At 49.6% G+C, this 13,826-nt stretch overlaps 5 protein-coding genes and 1 non-coding gene across 6 annotated transcripts; 1 reads left to right on the top strand and 5 right to left on the bottom strand.

Annotated features, from left to right (window-relative positions):
• Window positions 1-5: 5 nt before the first annotated feature.
• Window positions 6-2,096, bottom strand: EJ05DRAFT_513324 (amidase signature enzyme). The gene is made up of 5 exons (XM_033748422.1): window positions 1,941-2,096; window positions 1,481-1,887; window positions 1,369-1,433; window positions 397-1,317; window positions 6-346 (listed from the first exon to the last, which is right to left on the bottom strand). The coding sequence occupies exons 1-5, from the start codon at window positions 1,973-1,975 to the stop codon at window positions 80-82; spliced, it is 1,695 nt and encodes a 564-aa protein (XP_033597450.1). The 5' UTR covers window positions 1,976-2,096; the 3' UTR covers window positions 6-79.
• A 201-nt stretch (window positions 2,097-2,297) lies between these two features.
• Window positions 2,298-6,357, bottom strand: EJ05DRAFT_455713 (DNA mismatch repair protein Msh6). Its single transcript, XM_033742481.1, has 5 exons — window positions 5,950-6,357; window positions 5,852-5,892; window positions 5,610-5,796; window positions 4,221-5,551; window positions 2,298-4,170 (listed from the first exon to the last, which is right to left on the bottom strand). Exons 1-5 carry the CDS (start codon window positions 6,281-6,283, stop codon window positions 2,407-2,409), a joined length of 3,657 nt encoding a protein of 1,218 aa, XP_033597451.1. The 5' UTR covers window positions 6,284-6,357; the 3' UTR covers window positions 2,298-2,406.
• Window positions 6,358-6,513: 156 nt separating this feature from the next.
• EJ05DRAFT_118767 (uncharacterized protein) lies at window positions 6,514-9,088 on the top strand. The gene has a single exon (XM_033739056.1). It carries the CDS (start codon window positions 6,652-6,654, stop codon window positions 8,863-8,865), a length of 2,214 nt encoding a protein of 737 aa, XP_033597452.1. The 5' UTR covers window positions 6,514-6,651; the 3' UTR covers window positions 8,866-9,088.
• EJ05DRAFT_478822 (uncharacterized protein) lies at window positions 8,997-10,416 on the bottom strand. Its single transcript, XM_033744536.1, has 3 exons — window positions 9,849-10,416; window positions 9,457-9,794; window positions 8,997-9,404 (listed from the first exon to the last, which is right to left on the bottom strand). The coding sequence occupies exons 1-3, from the start codon at window positions 10,017-10,019 to the stop codon at window positions 9,311-9,313; spliced, it is 603 nt and encodes a 200-aa protein (XP_033597453.1). The 5' UTR covers window positions 10,020-10,416; the 3' UTR covers window positions 8,997-9,310.
• Window positions 10,417-11,043: 627 nt separating this feature from the next.
• On the bottom strand, window positions 11,044-11,124 carry EJ05DRAFT_t68. Its single transcript has one exon. It is a non-coding gene; the product is annotated as a tRNA-Leu (tRNA).
• A 227-nt stretch (window positions 11,125-11,351) lies between these two features.
• Window positions 11,352-13,756, bottom strand: EJ05DRAFT_478824 (MFS general substrate transporter). Its single transcript, XM_033744537.1, has 4 exons — window positions 13,271-13,756; window positions 13,174-13,215; window positions 13,009-13,123; window positions 11,352-12,959 (listed from the first exon to the last, which is right to left on the bottom strand). The coding sequence occupies exons 1-4, from the start codon at window positions 13,449-13,451 to the stop codon at window positions 11,543-11,545; spliced, it is 1,755 nt and encodes a 584-aa protein (XP_033597454.1). The 5' UTR covers window positions 13,452-13,756; the 3' UTR covers window positions 11,352-11,542.
• Window positions 13,757-13,826: the final 70 nt, after the last annotated feature.

Below are 13,826 nucleotides of genomic sequence, written 5' to 3' on the forward strand. Positions count from 1 at the left end.
CCAATCATACAACCAGGCTATAGGGATGCAACGGCGTTATAGCGACTAGATATTAGGTTGATCATTCATTCCAATTAGTTCAATCAATTTCCAATAACTGATACTTCTCCCCTCGAGCATCCAATGCAAGCTCAATCCTCTCCATGACTGATAGTACCTTCTCCTCTTCTAGTCTCTGACCTACAACCTGTATAGCCACTGGGAGACCCTCCATCTTCGTAGCATCATAGTGCTTGTATGCCCCGCGCGCTACACCATTCAACTTCTTCGAATTAAAGCTAGCTGGGAGCTGATCTAGCTTCGCGTCAACATGTGTGACAGGTATGATCCCACAAGTGTAATCGAGCTATGCCTTGTTAGTCCGATCATGACGAGGGGCGGCCCAGTTCCACTCACGAGATTGAAGAGGAAGGTATATCCACAGCTACTGACTGCATCATGCATACCATCATGCGGCACAGCGGGAGTGGCATTTGGTGGAGTGAGAAGGATGTCCATCTTAGCCTCGTTCTGCCACCAGTCATGCCATTTGGCCTTATATGCTTCTCGCTTTGCCACTAGCTTCCATTGCTCGAAGGCGCTCCGCTCATACCAACCCTCAACCAAGCCGGCCCAAATAGGATCTCTCTGAACATACCGTACCCAGAGGGTGTAAAGCCAGCGGACTGGGGTGAACATCCGCATCAAAGAGTACATCTGTTTGGCCCCTGAGTCCATCCACTCACCAGTGCGGAAGTAGGAGGCGAAGGTCCGGCAGCCATCTGCGTTGAGCACCTGGGATGCGATGAGAAGAGCCTCGTAAGGTGATGGTGGTGAAACGTCAAACACTTCATGACCTTCGGATTTTAGCGCCGTTACGGCCTGCTCAAGAGCACGAGCGCATGCCGGAGATGGAGTAACAACGCCATCATCTCTCATGACGCCAATTCTCAGCTTCGACTTCAGCTTCCAGTCAGTCTCCATCTGGTCCCTCCATTCCATGGGGTGTACAGAATGGTCATACAACCAGGGTTTCATAGAAATGAAGCTCTTTGTAAAATAGAACAGGTCATTGAGTGTTCGTGCCATCGGGCTGAATACGCTGGGAATTCCCTCTTGGCCTGGCATACTCGTATTGACACCTTGCTTCGGCCAACGTCCAGTGGAGCATCGTAGCGAGTAACAGCCGGAGAAGTGTGCAGGAGCTCGAACAGAGCCAGCCACATCGGATCCAATACCGATTCGGCTGCCGCCAAATGCTAGGAGAGCAGATTCCCCGCCAGTAGAACCGCCTGGTGAGTAGTTTTTATTGTGCGGGTTTGTGGTCCTTCCCCAAACCTATATAGAGGTATTAGCAATCAATCACTGCCTATGACTACGGTGGCTGACATCATTTGTAGATTCGAAGGACAACAGAGTTACTGGGAGGTTAGTTTTCACAAACGGGATGGCACCTGCGATTCATCAGGCATGAACCATAGTCCAAGCAATGCGAGCATACCTGCATCTTTCAGGATCTGTACTAATATACCATCTTTCTCATACGGTTTTCCGGTGTTGCAAGAGTATCCTACGGACACGTCAAAGCCTCCTACAGCAATGGAATCCTTGAGTGACACTGGTATTCCAGCCAATGGCCCTTTCAGGTTGATGTCATTGTTCTTCAACCACTCTTCTGCCTCAAGGAAACATATTTCCGTCAAACAGTTTGTTCTCTCTTGTGCCTTGATTGCGACCTTCCCGTATGTCCTCAACACATCAATAGGACTTGTGATATTCTTATGCACATCTTGGACCAGATCCTGTATGGGCTTCCCAAGGATACTACGCTCCGAAGGGTTCAGAGACCCAGTGTATGTGGACGGCAGGCTTGTGATCTTCGATGATCGCTCGATCTGCTTGCGCTTGCTTCTGGATGTAAGTTTGGAGCTGGTATCGTCTGGCTGGGGTTAGGTACACACCAATCGCGCCTGTGCTGGAAGAAATCGCTAATCATGATCGTAGAGAATGGCGATGACAGCAACTGAGTTTAAAACTGTCTGTTGCATCTATGAATACGAGTGAGATACACGGGGTAACTTGACTACTCAAGCAGTCGGAGTTCATGCCGATAGAAGCCGAGACTTGGAACGGTTGACAGTGCCAATGCTCCACCTATTACAGGGATCGCCCCACATGCGCGATAGGTAGCCGCGCAGACTGCGCCTACCTATTTTAGGGTATTTACCCCAGCTTGTCAACAGTGTGGTAGGTTCTACTACTTACGTGAGTGCGACCATACTAGAAGTTCAGAGGAACACACGCCGTAAATAATAAGAAGAAAGGAGCAGAACATAATTCTTACAATACCTTGGAGGTCCGAGATTATCAAAACAATATTACTCCTCGACCATACATTTATAGTCATTGGACAGTACCAGTATCCCTTTACAGAGCCTCGATACCGCGTCTGAGGACATCAAGCCCACGCTCAGCAACGCCATCTTCGCTTTCCGTCACGCCCTCTCTAAGGATCCATGATACATCACTGAGCATTCCCATGGGCAGCCAGCTTCCACCCATTCCTTTCGCGTTATCGAGCGCCTCCTTCAGTCGACTAGTGTGCTCCCACTCCTTGGCGGCCACCTCTGCCTTTTCAATCACACTGTTTGGGATGCCACACATAGCCGCACAGTGCATTCCGAAGCTACCCTCGGCGACACCTGACTCAAGCTTGTACAAAAATGTGACACGGCGGTCTTTCTCGTCTACACGGATACGCATACGCTGCGGTTTGATTTCAGGATGCGCACTGAACTCAGAGGCCAAAGAGTGGTAATGTGTTGCGAAGAACCCAATGCAGCCAATATGGGAGGCAATGTGATGAAGCACAGCCTGAGCAACAGCAACACCATCATAGGATGATGTCCCACGGCCAAGCTCGTCCAATATGACCAGTGATCGAGGTGTGGCTTCAGACAGGATCTTTTGAGTCTCGCTCAACTCAACGAAAAATGTAGATTGGGCGGCAAAGATATTGTCATTGGCTCCCAGCCTAGACATTATACGGTCGATAGGCGTCAGACGAGCATATGAACAAGGGAGATAACAGCCGATCTGAGCCAAGATGACGGCGACACAGGTTTGCCGTAATATGGTTGATTTACCGGCCGCGTTGGCGCCTGTAAGGAGGGAAATATTTGCCTGACTACCGCCAAGATTGATCGTATTGGGAATGAAATCCGACACAGTATTCAACATGCAGGGATGTCGTAAGTCCTCGAGTTCCAAGACTGCCTTTTGGTCCTCCACGAATGTTGGGCGGCAGCTCGGTTCACCGAGTGTTGCAGATGCTTTGGCAAGTGAGATGAGGCAGTCTAATTGTGCAACGATCTTGACAGCTGCGAGCCAAGTCGCATAGTCCTGGTCGAAACGAGTGTAGAAGCGCGAGGAAACTTCCTTTACTACCTGGGCGTGTGTCTCCTGTGCCTCTTGTAGCTTTCGTACTAGTTTCCGAAGGTCTGGGCTATAGTATCTGTTGACTGCAGCAGTGCCGGACATCTTAGCCCAGGTCTTAGGGACATTTTTGACCTTTGCTGGAACTTCCAGTTGGTATATCTCTTTACCAATGTCCTTGAAGCGTATTGAGCTAGAGCCCAGGTCTTTGCGTGCCTGGTTAAGTAGCTTATCGAGATCCTTAATGCAACGGTCGATCGCTGCCTGGCTGTCGTCAAAGTCTTCCTCCACACCAGGTTCTGGCACGAGAATGCCCTCATCACGTGCGGTCTTGCGATCGAATGCTTCAGCCCAAGGTTCAAGCTTGCCAGAGAGATCTGGCATCGCCGAGATGAGTTGGCCAATGACACCCTCACCTTGACCAAAAGAGTTAAGCAGTCCCATGGTGTATTCGATCTGCTCAAAGCCTTCAAGTACACGAATGAAATCGCTTGGTTTGCAGCGACCCGCGTGGACGCGTGAGATCAATCGTTCGAGGTCCGGGATTTTGCTCAATGAAGCAGAGAAGCGATCTTGAATGACACCATCGGCATTCAAAGCATCGATAGCATCGAGGCGAGCATTGATCTTCATCGAGTCTGCAAGAGGGTGGCAGACCCATTGGCGAAGCATTCGCTTTCCGAAAGGTGTCACGCAGCGGTTGAGCATCGCAAACAAAGTGCCGTCGGTACCACCGTCCGCACTGTTCGCGAATATCTGATTGCAATTAGCTGTACGTAGGGGATATGATACAGCATATTCCATACCTCAAGATTGATCAAGCTCTGACCGTCGAGCACCAAGCTTGATGCTTTCCTTATAGGATCGTACCATTGGAAGTTCCCCAGCGACACAAGGTCACTATCAATTTTCAAGACTCGAAGATACTGCACCAATGCCCCAAGCGCAGAGAGAGACAGCGGCTTATCCTTGGCTTCTTTCAGTGCTACAGGCCAACCTCCAGTGCCATCCTCGGATTTCATAAAGTAGCCGCTTGCCTCCATCTCGCGAGCTGTCGTATCGGCTTCCCAGAACTCTTTGCCTGGCTTCAAATAGTTCCAGAGAGTCGTCGGACCCGTGTTGTTCTTCATGATTCGCAAAGCTCGTGCAGATATGCATGATTTTTCCAGGAGAAGCTCTGCCGGTCGTGTCTGAGCAACAAATGTCTCAAACTTGGTCATGTCGGCATCATCCACAAACTCACAAAGATGAAATTGTGCCGTGGCTGCGTCAACGAAGGCAATTCCGAATACTGGCAGGCCATCCCTTTCAACCTCTTTGATAGCGGCACAATAGGTCGACATGTCGTCCTGTAGCATGCCTGCATCAACGAGAGTCCCTGAGGTCAAAACAGCCGAAAGCTCTCGCTTGATGATTTTGTCTTCTTTACCAGCCTTCTTGACTGGTTTGTCATCATCGCGTTCACGCATCTCCTTTGCAAGAGCAGATTCCATTTGATCAACTCTAGCGATTTTGAATCCTTTGGCGACGAATTGATTTGCCCAATGATCCAGAGAGGACTCGGGTACCCCGACCATGCTCATGTTCACTCGGTCGGTGAGCTTCAGGTCGAATATTTGATGTCCGATTACGGCGTCCTTCTCATATAACTCGTAGAATTTGCCTTTCTTAAAGAAAACAATTGTGTCCCAGAACTTTTGCTTGATCTCCCAGTATTGCTTCTCGAATGGAGAAAACTTGCTGAAGGCTAGAGGAGGAATGTACAAGGTTCGTGGGTCGTAGTCTGGATGGTCTTGAGGATGCTTGTCGATATCCTTGATATCAACTAGCCAAGGATGCCTTGCCTCAGGAGCCGACTTGTGTGCTTTCTCTTTCTTCTCTATACCTGTCGATGCCTTCTTTGGCCTTGGAGCGTCGCGAGGTGCGTAAGGTTCCACGGTCTCGGGATCATAGGCCCATTGTTGAGCAGTCGAAACAGTAGGCATCTCGAGATCAGGGTCCGAGTCTATGCTATGCTTGCGTTCAGGAGGACTCGACGGTAGACTAGGCTTTGACGCTTTCTGAGGAGTCGAGCGTTTGCGCTTCTTGGGAACAACATCGTCATCCGACTCATCGGGAACGACAAAGTCGTCTACATCTGGCACACTGGTCAGCTATTCTGACCTAATGCCGTGAAATGGCTTTTAAAGACTTACCATATTCGTCTTCAACTTCCTCAGCTGCACAAGGTGCAGTAAATTCATCATCGCTATCCTCAAGGCTTAGCTTTCGTCTCTTTGTCAATTCACCGCGGCGATTTTGAGAGATCGGCTTCAACACATCGTCATCCTCATCATCATCGTCGTCGTCGTCTGATTCGGCATAGCTGACATTCTTCTTGGACTGCATACGTAATTAGCATGCTTTCGCGCGCAGCATCTGATGGTAGAAATCTTGCCTTTCTTGAAGGACTGGAGTATGTTTTGACCCCTGCAACCTCTTGACTCCGGTCAGCACGAGCACTCTGAAGAGGGCTACTACTTGGTGATGGCAGACCATTTTCCTTATTCTTTTCCAAACCCGTAATCCTTGGTCCGGATTTGGTGGATGGCAAAGGACTGGATGGGGCAGCAATCGGGTCGCTACTAGGTGCTGGCGTTAACGCCGACGTCTTCTGAAAGTCTGGCCTAGCTTTTGGTGTATGTGAGGAGGTTGAAGCCTGTTTTGAGGTTTTCGAAGGTGTTGGTGCGGGCTTGCCAGCGGACGCATCAGGCTTCTTCCCAAAGAAGCTGAAGATGGAACTTTGGCCTTTTCCTGTCGATTGAGAGCTCTTCTTCGGAGCTGATGAACGAGGGGTGGCGACCTCGTTGCCTTCGATTCCTCTCGCCATGATAGAGCCGCACGATCAGAGGAGGGTTAGATATAAAGTGACAATGATGGTACACAAAATTGGATGAAACTGGCGAGTCGTAAGATAAGACGCGGGTGGAGTAACGCGACTACCATGGACGCGTTGGGCGTCAGTGCGTGATTGGCGTTATCGTCATACCGATCAATAGCATATCTCATCCCTAATTATATGGCGCGTTTCTCTACCCTCGACAGCTGATCATTGGTCAATTTTCACGTTCACTTCGCGATGGGACAACGACACGGTGATCTATAGTCTATGCGACAGAGCTCTCCGGCATGAGCCCAGGATTATGACAATTCAGTGGTATTGTCAAGTCTTGATCGAGTCTGGACGCTACTGGACACATGTCTCTGTTCGGCGGCGATGACATCGATGCGCCGTCGCAAGATGTATCGATGCACGATGCTTCTGCATCAGATGCGGGTTCAAGTTTGAGCAGTACCAGTGAACAAGACTTCGCTGGCCAGTCGTATGCCCGACAAGAAGCTCAAGAAGAACATGGTGACGACATCAGCGATTACGAGACTGAATCAGACGCCGAATATCGTGGCCGGCCAAACGCGTACAAAGGACACGCCGAGACCTGGCAAAGGTATACAGCTCAAGATCGCGCAATCTATTCCGGACTCCAATTTGTGCGAGCAGATGATCTTAGTGCGCATCTATATAACGCGTTCGCACTTACGTACAGGTTCAGGAATGGCGAAGACTTTTCCGAAAGCCTAACAAATCTGCGGCATAAAAGTCTTTGGATCGCCGCAGAGCAGAGAAAACAATGGACTCCCCCAAAGTGGTGGACACAGTGGCCTCTTCCACCAGATTGCGTTCCTAGTGCCAAGGAGGTTTATGGTAGAGGAGGCGGCAGAACCGAGAAGTTCAACCGGACTTCACCTCACGAACAGAGGAACTTGGCATATGGAGATCTCATTGAGATAATGCTAGGTCATTTACTGCGAATGTCGAGGGAAATTTGGACAAATCGTGTCTGGGACGTGGATGAGACCGAGCATAGAGCACCCAAAAAGCGAAAAACACTGTCTGACAAAGCGAGCCGGCTCAAAATCTCCAGTAGTGGCGCTGAAGATGAATATCACTCTGCATCGACATCTTCTGAGGGTTCCAAAAATCGACTAGATCAGGAATCTGACAGTAGCTCAGATTCCGCTTCCAGCTATTTCGCACCTCCTCGTCCACAGTCACAAGCAATAGAACGTGATCCCTTTGGTAGCAGTAGCTCCGAAGATGAACCACATGACGTCCAGCCTGTTGATTCAATGGATAGTGCCAATGAAAGTGGCTTTCGTGCTAAATCTACACGTACACGGTCTCGATCTGCCACGACCCGTCGCTCTGCTCGCTCGGATACTGAATTCATGTCAACCACACCTTCTGGATCTCGAACTGGCACTCCTGTTCCACCGCACTTTTCCAAGCCAGAGATAATGGCAGATGAAGAGAAAGCACGACAAATTCTACAGCCATCTATAAATTCTCTGATATCGAACCTGGACCGTCTTCTTTGGGGTCTTGATCTGTCATATCACACCAAGACTCAGTCCGCACGCAGGACTGGGGCTTCTGAGCAGCCATTGTTCGAAGACCAGTATCAACTAGACCCTGATCTAACATCAGCTCCGGACCCCAAAGCGAGTTCAAGCAAGACGCCGAGGAAAAGAGGTCGACCTCCCAAAATGAAGCCTATTCCTGACCCAGCCGCATCGCCAAAGCGTGGAGGAGGAAGACCATCAAAATATCCCAAGCCTCTCCCTGGAGAGTCCTACTATATGATGAAGAAACGTGTCCATAGAGAGCGGGCTCAGATAAGAAGCGACATCATCGGAGAGCCAACATCATCAAGACCTGCGTCTCCTTCAAACACAGTACCCAACCGCCAGGCTCAAGAAGCACCTCAGCCCATACCAATGCCCGACCCACAAAATCCATCGCCTTCACGGCCAACCTCACCCCATTCCTCCGAGCCACCCAGCCCCAGCTCAAAGAACCATCCCAAAACGCGAGACTGGAGCGAGGTCCTCGGCGTAGCTTCGCTCTGCGGCTGGAACGAAGCCGTAGTTGCCCGCGCAGCAGCACGATGTGCCAGTCTCTTCGGCGAAAGCATGGCTTTCAGAACCCTGCACGAAAACACCAAGATGGGCGACACAGAAGAGCCATTCCAGTACCACGCAGACATCATACCCGCGTTCGGAGAACTCGAGAGCAGTTCCGATGAAGCCACCACAAGTAAAGGGCACAAGATGAGGCGCAAGTCTAACACTACTGTCCGTCCTCGTCTCGATCCACACTCGCCATTTTGTCCTCATGAGGAGTGCTATGCTCATACGCGAGGCTTCCGGAATCACTACGGCGTGATCGAACACCTGATGAAAGTCCATGCCTATGACCCCAGGGAAGATGCGGATGTACAGTCTTCCGAGGTGGAAGGTGGAGTACATGTCGACGGCTATATGAAACCTGTCTGGAAGCACAACGACGAAAAGGCAAGGCCGAACAAAACGACCCCGAAGAAGGAGCCCGTGCGGAGTGGAACTACAGGATAGATACCCCAATAGAGAACGAAAGGCGGCGCCTCTGAATAAGAGATTTCGAGTCGCTAATCGCGCGATTTTGTACATGCCAACATGAACCTCAGTACATAAAAGCAACACAAGACATCAAGCTGAGTTAATAACCGACGACACTTTGATCATGAAACGTGTGTAACGAAGCACGACTCGTGATTACGCGCTATCTACCAAAGTTACGCCCCCTTCCGAAGCATGAGATAGTACATCTCTCTATAATTACAGCCGTCGCTAAATTTCCCAAGAACTCCGCAGACCAAAACATCCATGTCCAACAGAAAACCCAAATACACCCATTTTTTGTTTGCTTTTATGACGTATGAAAAGAAGATGGAGACTCCGTGTGTGTGTGTGTTGACGGGGATACTGCCCCTCGGTGGTTTTCTATATGCTGGTTCTAGGAACCCCCTGTCTCTCTCACTCAAGCATCCTCGTACTTGTTGAACCCAGCGCCCGCCTTACGGTTCTTGTACCAGCAGGTAGGCAGCAAGACGGAAGAAGTAGTAAACAAGATACTAAAGCTGTCAGCCAAGTCTCCAACCATCTCCACAACAAGACAATTCTTACCAGAGCGCGATACAAAGACCCCAGATAGCCTTGGATTCGAGGCAGTTCGCCTTCGTGGCCCCAACCCAGGACGAGAGGTCAAGCTTGCTGCCCATTGTGTTGAGATTGGACGTGATGGCCATGGCAAAGGCCCAGGCGGACTGCGCATCGACCTCGGCGGAGGCATTGCCAATGACGTAGCAGTTGAGGTAGGAGAGCGGCTTGCCGACGGTGACGGCGCAGACGATGAATGCAATGAGAAGGAGAGAGTCGACGCCGGTCATGACGAGCAGGCCGAGGTTGGCCTCGGACCAGAAGAATGCAACGCTAATAGCACAGTAAAGAGTGGCGAGACATGTCTGGTTTGACTTGTCAGTAGTTGTCTAAATTGTGAGACGGGGGATCTGGCTTACGATGCTGAGTGTGCCCACAATCTCCTTGGGCGCCTCCTTTCCTGTCGTGACGATGTTGTTGACAAAGTTGGCCGTCATGCCAACTATGCCGATCATAGCCACGACCTGGAGAGCACGGGTGGCCAGGAAAGTCTTGCTCAGAGGAGCGGCTCCGTAAGATGGGACAGGCATGATGGACAAGAAAGACTGTGGTCTGACAAGTAGGCAGAGCTGGACGATATCTGAAGAGACTGATGTGCTGGAAGGCCTAAGAGAAAGATTGGATGAGATCTGCCAGCAGAAGAGAACGTATGCGCAGACAGGGCGACAGGAATGAATGCAAGGCAAGGAAAATTTCAAAAATGAAAAAGAAAAAGGGAAGAGACGAAAAGGACAACTCTGTTACAAGTTGCAAGTGTAAAGCTTGATGCAGAAGAGACTGGCATTGCAGTGCGAGTCTGAGAGCTCTTAAATATCACATGGTTTTCTGCGTACGGCACAGTCTCTCGAACGGACCACAGAGATCCAGCCAAAATTCTATTCTTGTTCAATGGTCAATCGGTTTCATCGAGCATGAGTAAACGCTGACTTTTCCAATGAGATGCAATTCATCGTGAATGTATGTTTTTAGGATGCCGAAGCGCTGACGGGAACGGCCAAGCGCCTGCAGGGACTCGATTTGACCAGCCAATGGGAATGACTCCACCGGAACTTGTCGTACAGCACCATAATAAGCGCCAGCCAGCCACACGGAAGATCGACTGAGTACCGTGAGTTTATCGTACAAGATCTGGATCCCGGATCGTTTCAAGTAGAGCCGCAGTCGCTCTGCGAGGTACCACAAACGGTTGGCATTGTTAGCAGGCGCTGAGGCTTGTCGAAGAGCCTCAATCTGTCCCAAGCGCGAGGGTAAGATGCATAAGCCAAGCTGCCCTGAATTTCTAAAGGAAGCCTTCAAACTGAGGCAATCGACACAATCCATTTTATACAGAGGTTCAATCTACATGATGTTAAAGAATTGCACATGCGACCGAATGCCGCTTGGTAATTACTTAAATAGATAGATGTGTTTGAAAGTTACAGCCCGGCCCTAAGATACCGACTCTCACTAATTAATACACTAATGCACATATAATAAATACGTGATAATTACATTTATTTATGCGTAAGCGCAAGATAGTACACGTGAAAAGGCATAAAAAGGACAAAATGATAATGACAAGAGTGGGACTTGAACCCACGCATCTTTCGATACTAGCACCTGAAGCTAGCGCCATAACCACTCGGCCATCTTGCCAATGAATGGAAAACAAACGTCGGGTAGATTATATACTAGGCCGTGTAATCGCTTTTCAGACCATGACATTCTGTGTCGATTCCGACTCAGGCGCTTTGGTCTTGGGTATATCAATGGTCTCTATAGTGGTTTTAAGGTAGTCATGTAAATATAAATGCACAAGGTCCTTTTCTAAGTGTCATCTCGGAATACTGTTAGAGCAGCTATAGCATACTCAAGGAGAATGACTTCAGACATATGTACTTAGATGATGATGATTATGGACATGGGTACCCGAAAATATGCTTATCAAGAGACGTTGACCTCCTACGCCCGCTTGTTGACGAAGTGCAAGATGTAAAACTTTGTGCAAAAAAGAAACTCCCGCTCGCGGCCTCAAAAGGACTTTTATCGAAAAGGTCGAATGGCACAAGATCGCTCACTTGCTACGTCCTCTATCGTCCATGTGCGTACCGTTGGACCCATTAGTTGATCCATAGTTTGCCAACATGGAATCTGTCGCAGTCGGCATCAGGCTTTCGCGTTCCTCCGCTGCCTGTGCGCGCTCTTCCAGCCCTTCCCGCCCAATCTTCTTACTCTTCCTCCAAACGTATCCTACAAGGATGATACCGATGATGAATGCCACGCCCAATAAGACAACATTGACCGGAACCGGGTCGTCGTTGAACACCTCGTGGGTGAGAGCGTCGAGACCTGACTGGGCAAAATTGAGCACGCCAGCCAGACATATAATCAACCCATACACCTTTCCAAAAGTCGTGAATCCGAAGACTTTCGCAGCGTAATCAGAGACAGTAGTGTAATAAAGCGGGCGGTAGACGACGAAGAGAACAACATTAGCGTAAGCAGCCCACATATGCGGTATAACGCCCAGCACGCCGATAGAGGTAGCAATCACGACGAGCACAGAGAGGCAGAACTTGGTGCTTGTGTTGTCAAGAATAATCCCGATGAACGGGACGGCAATGACACCTCCTAAGGGAAGTGCAACATCAAAGAAATCGTTGATTTCAACGGCTTTGGAGTATGAGCCTAGGAGATAGGCGTACTGTGTTCGGATCGTTGCGACGAAATAGTTGATCCGGAGCATCTGTACAATAGTGAAAAGTGCAATTAGTATGAACCAAGGCGTTTGTATTTGCTCAAGGGCAGACTGGCCATGCAATATACCCCACACACCACTAGTTTCACGCTTCTTCTCTTCGCTTTCGGTCTGTTGAGATGCATCGGCAGTACCGAGAAGTTCGGTGATGTCAGACAGAATGCTCTCACGGCGAAATCGGCGTTCTTCACGAAGCCGCTGGACCTGACCTTCATCCTCTATCTCGTTGTCAGAGTCATGGATGTCTGCAGCCTCGTCATCAGCGTGAGCTACCAACTCTCCCACGGTCTTGTAAGATTTTGACGGCATGAGCGTAAGTTGAACGATGAGGGTGAGGACCGGGACAATCAGATAGACCAAGAAGAATTTCTTCGGAGTGAAAGTTTGATTGCTGGCCTGGTATATCAACCGATAGAAAAGGAATATCGCGCTTGAACTGTCGAAAGCTCCGGTGAGTAGGGCCAGGATGAGGCCAGAGTTCTGTGGGAAAGTGTTGCTCAATTGGAAGGATGAGATGAAGATGAAAGGTCCGCCCAGAGCAAGAAATAAATATCCAGGTATAAAGCCATCGAATGGAAGGTCCCAGGAGAACGCGAAGAATAGAGCCCCTACAGCCAAGGATGTCGAGCCAATGATTCCGCTCACCCGAGGACCAAACCGATCAAGTATCGTTCCAACAGGAAGGGCGCATACGTTTGTGGCAACCGCTGCAATTGTGAACATTAGGTTCAATCTGACCAATGTTATAGTCTGACAATCACGAAGATGTTTCCGTCTCCTACCTCAACTCTTGCTCATAGCATGATGGAAGATGTTGCTCTTCAGGAGAGCACAAGTCATGGTAGGCACCCTCTGCTATCAGTACTGGTTTTATGGCAGCGAAACCAAATACAACTCCTGGAAATAGTGTTAGAGTGTACTTTTGAAATATGGTGTTGCGTACGAACCGGCAGCGAAGAGGCAATATACAACAGCGGCGCCAACCTGAACTGGCTTGTAGTGAGTTTCAATCCTTAATCTTAAGTTCTGTCGTGGAGAACATACTGATTCTTTTGGTTTTTGACACCTCGAAAGCTCCAACCGGTTCTTCGTGGGCAGCAAGAGGTACCCATTCTCCCACTGGATTGAACGATAGCTTGCGTCCGGGCATTCTGTTAGGTGACTGCTCGCGACTCCATGACGGCTCATACTCCTCCAGCACGGAAACACGCTCAGCGAGCGACATTGCTGCCGGAGGGGCTACAGCCAATGTCCTTCGTAAAAAGAGGGTATGTAGTGGAAACTCCGAAATGGATCAGTGTATTCTGCTAGGTAGCAAGCTTCACAGGACAGGCTTCCCACGTCAGTTCGGCGGAGTTGCAGAACTAAGAGAGTTGACGGCTCAACGATAGTGTAGACGTGGGGTCGATGAGCAATTGACCAAGTGAAGCTACTGATACAGGATGGTAATTATAATTGAGAAGAAGTGAGGAGAAAGAGGGACAACCATGACGATTCTCTCATTGAAGCCCCGCGTGACGCAAGAGCCGAGCCAGGATGGATGCTTGGGGGAAGCTCTGGTAAAAAGTTTTGCGCCGCGTGACGCCTCCACAACTGCCGA

The sequence above is a fragment of the Pseudovirgaria hyperparasitica genome (genome assembly GCF_010093815.1).
Source record: "Pseudovirgaria hyperparasitica strain CBS 121739 unplaced genomic scaffold EJ05scaffold_14, whole genome shotgun sequence".
NCBI classification, from domain to species: domain Eukaryota; kingdom Fungi; phylum Ascomycota; class Dothideomycetes; order Acrospermales; family Acrospermaceae; genus Pseudovirgaria; species Pseudovirgaria hyperparasitica.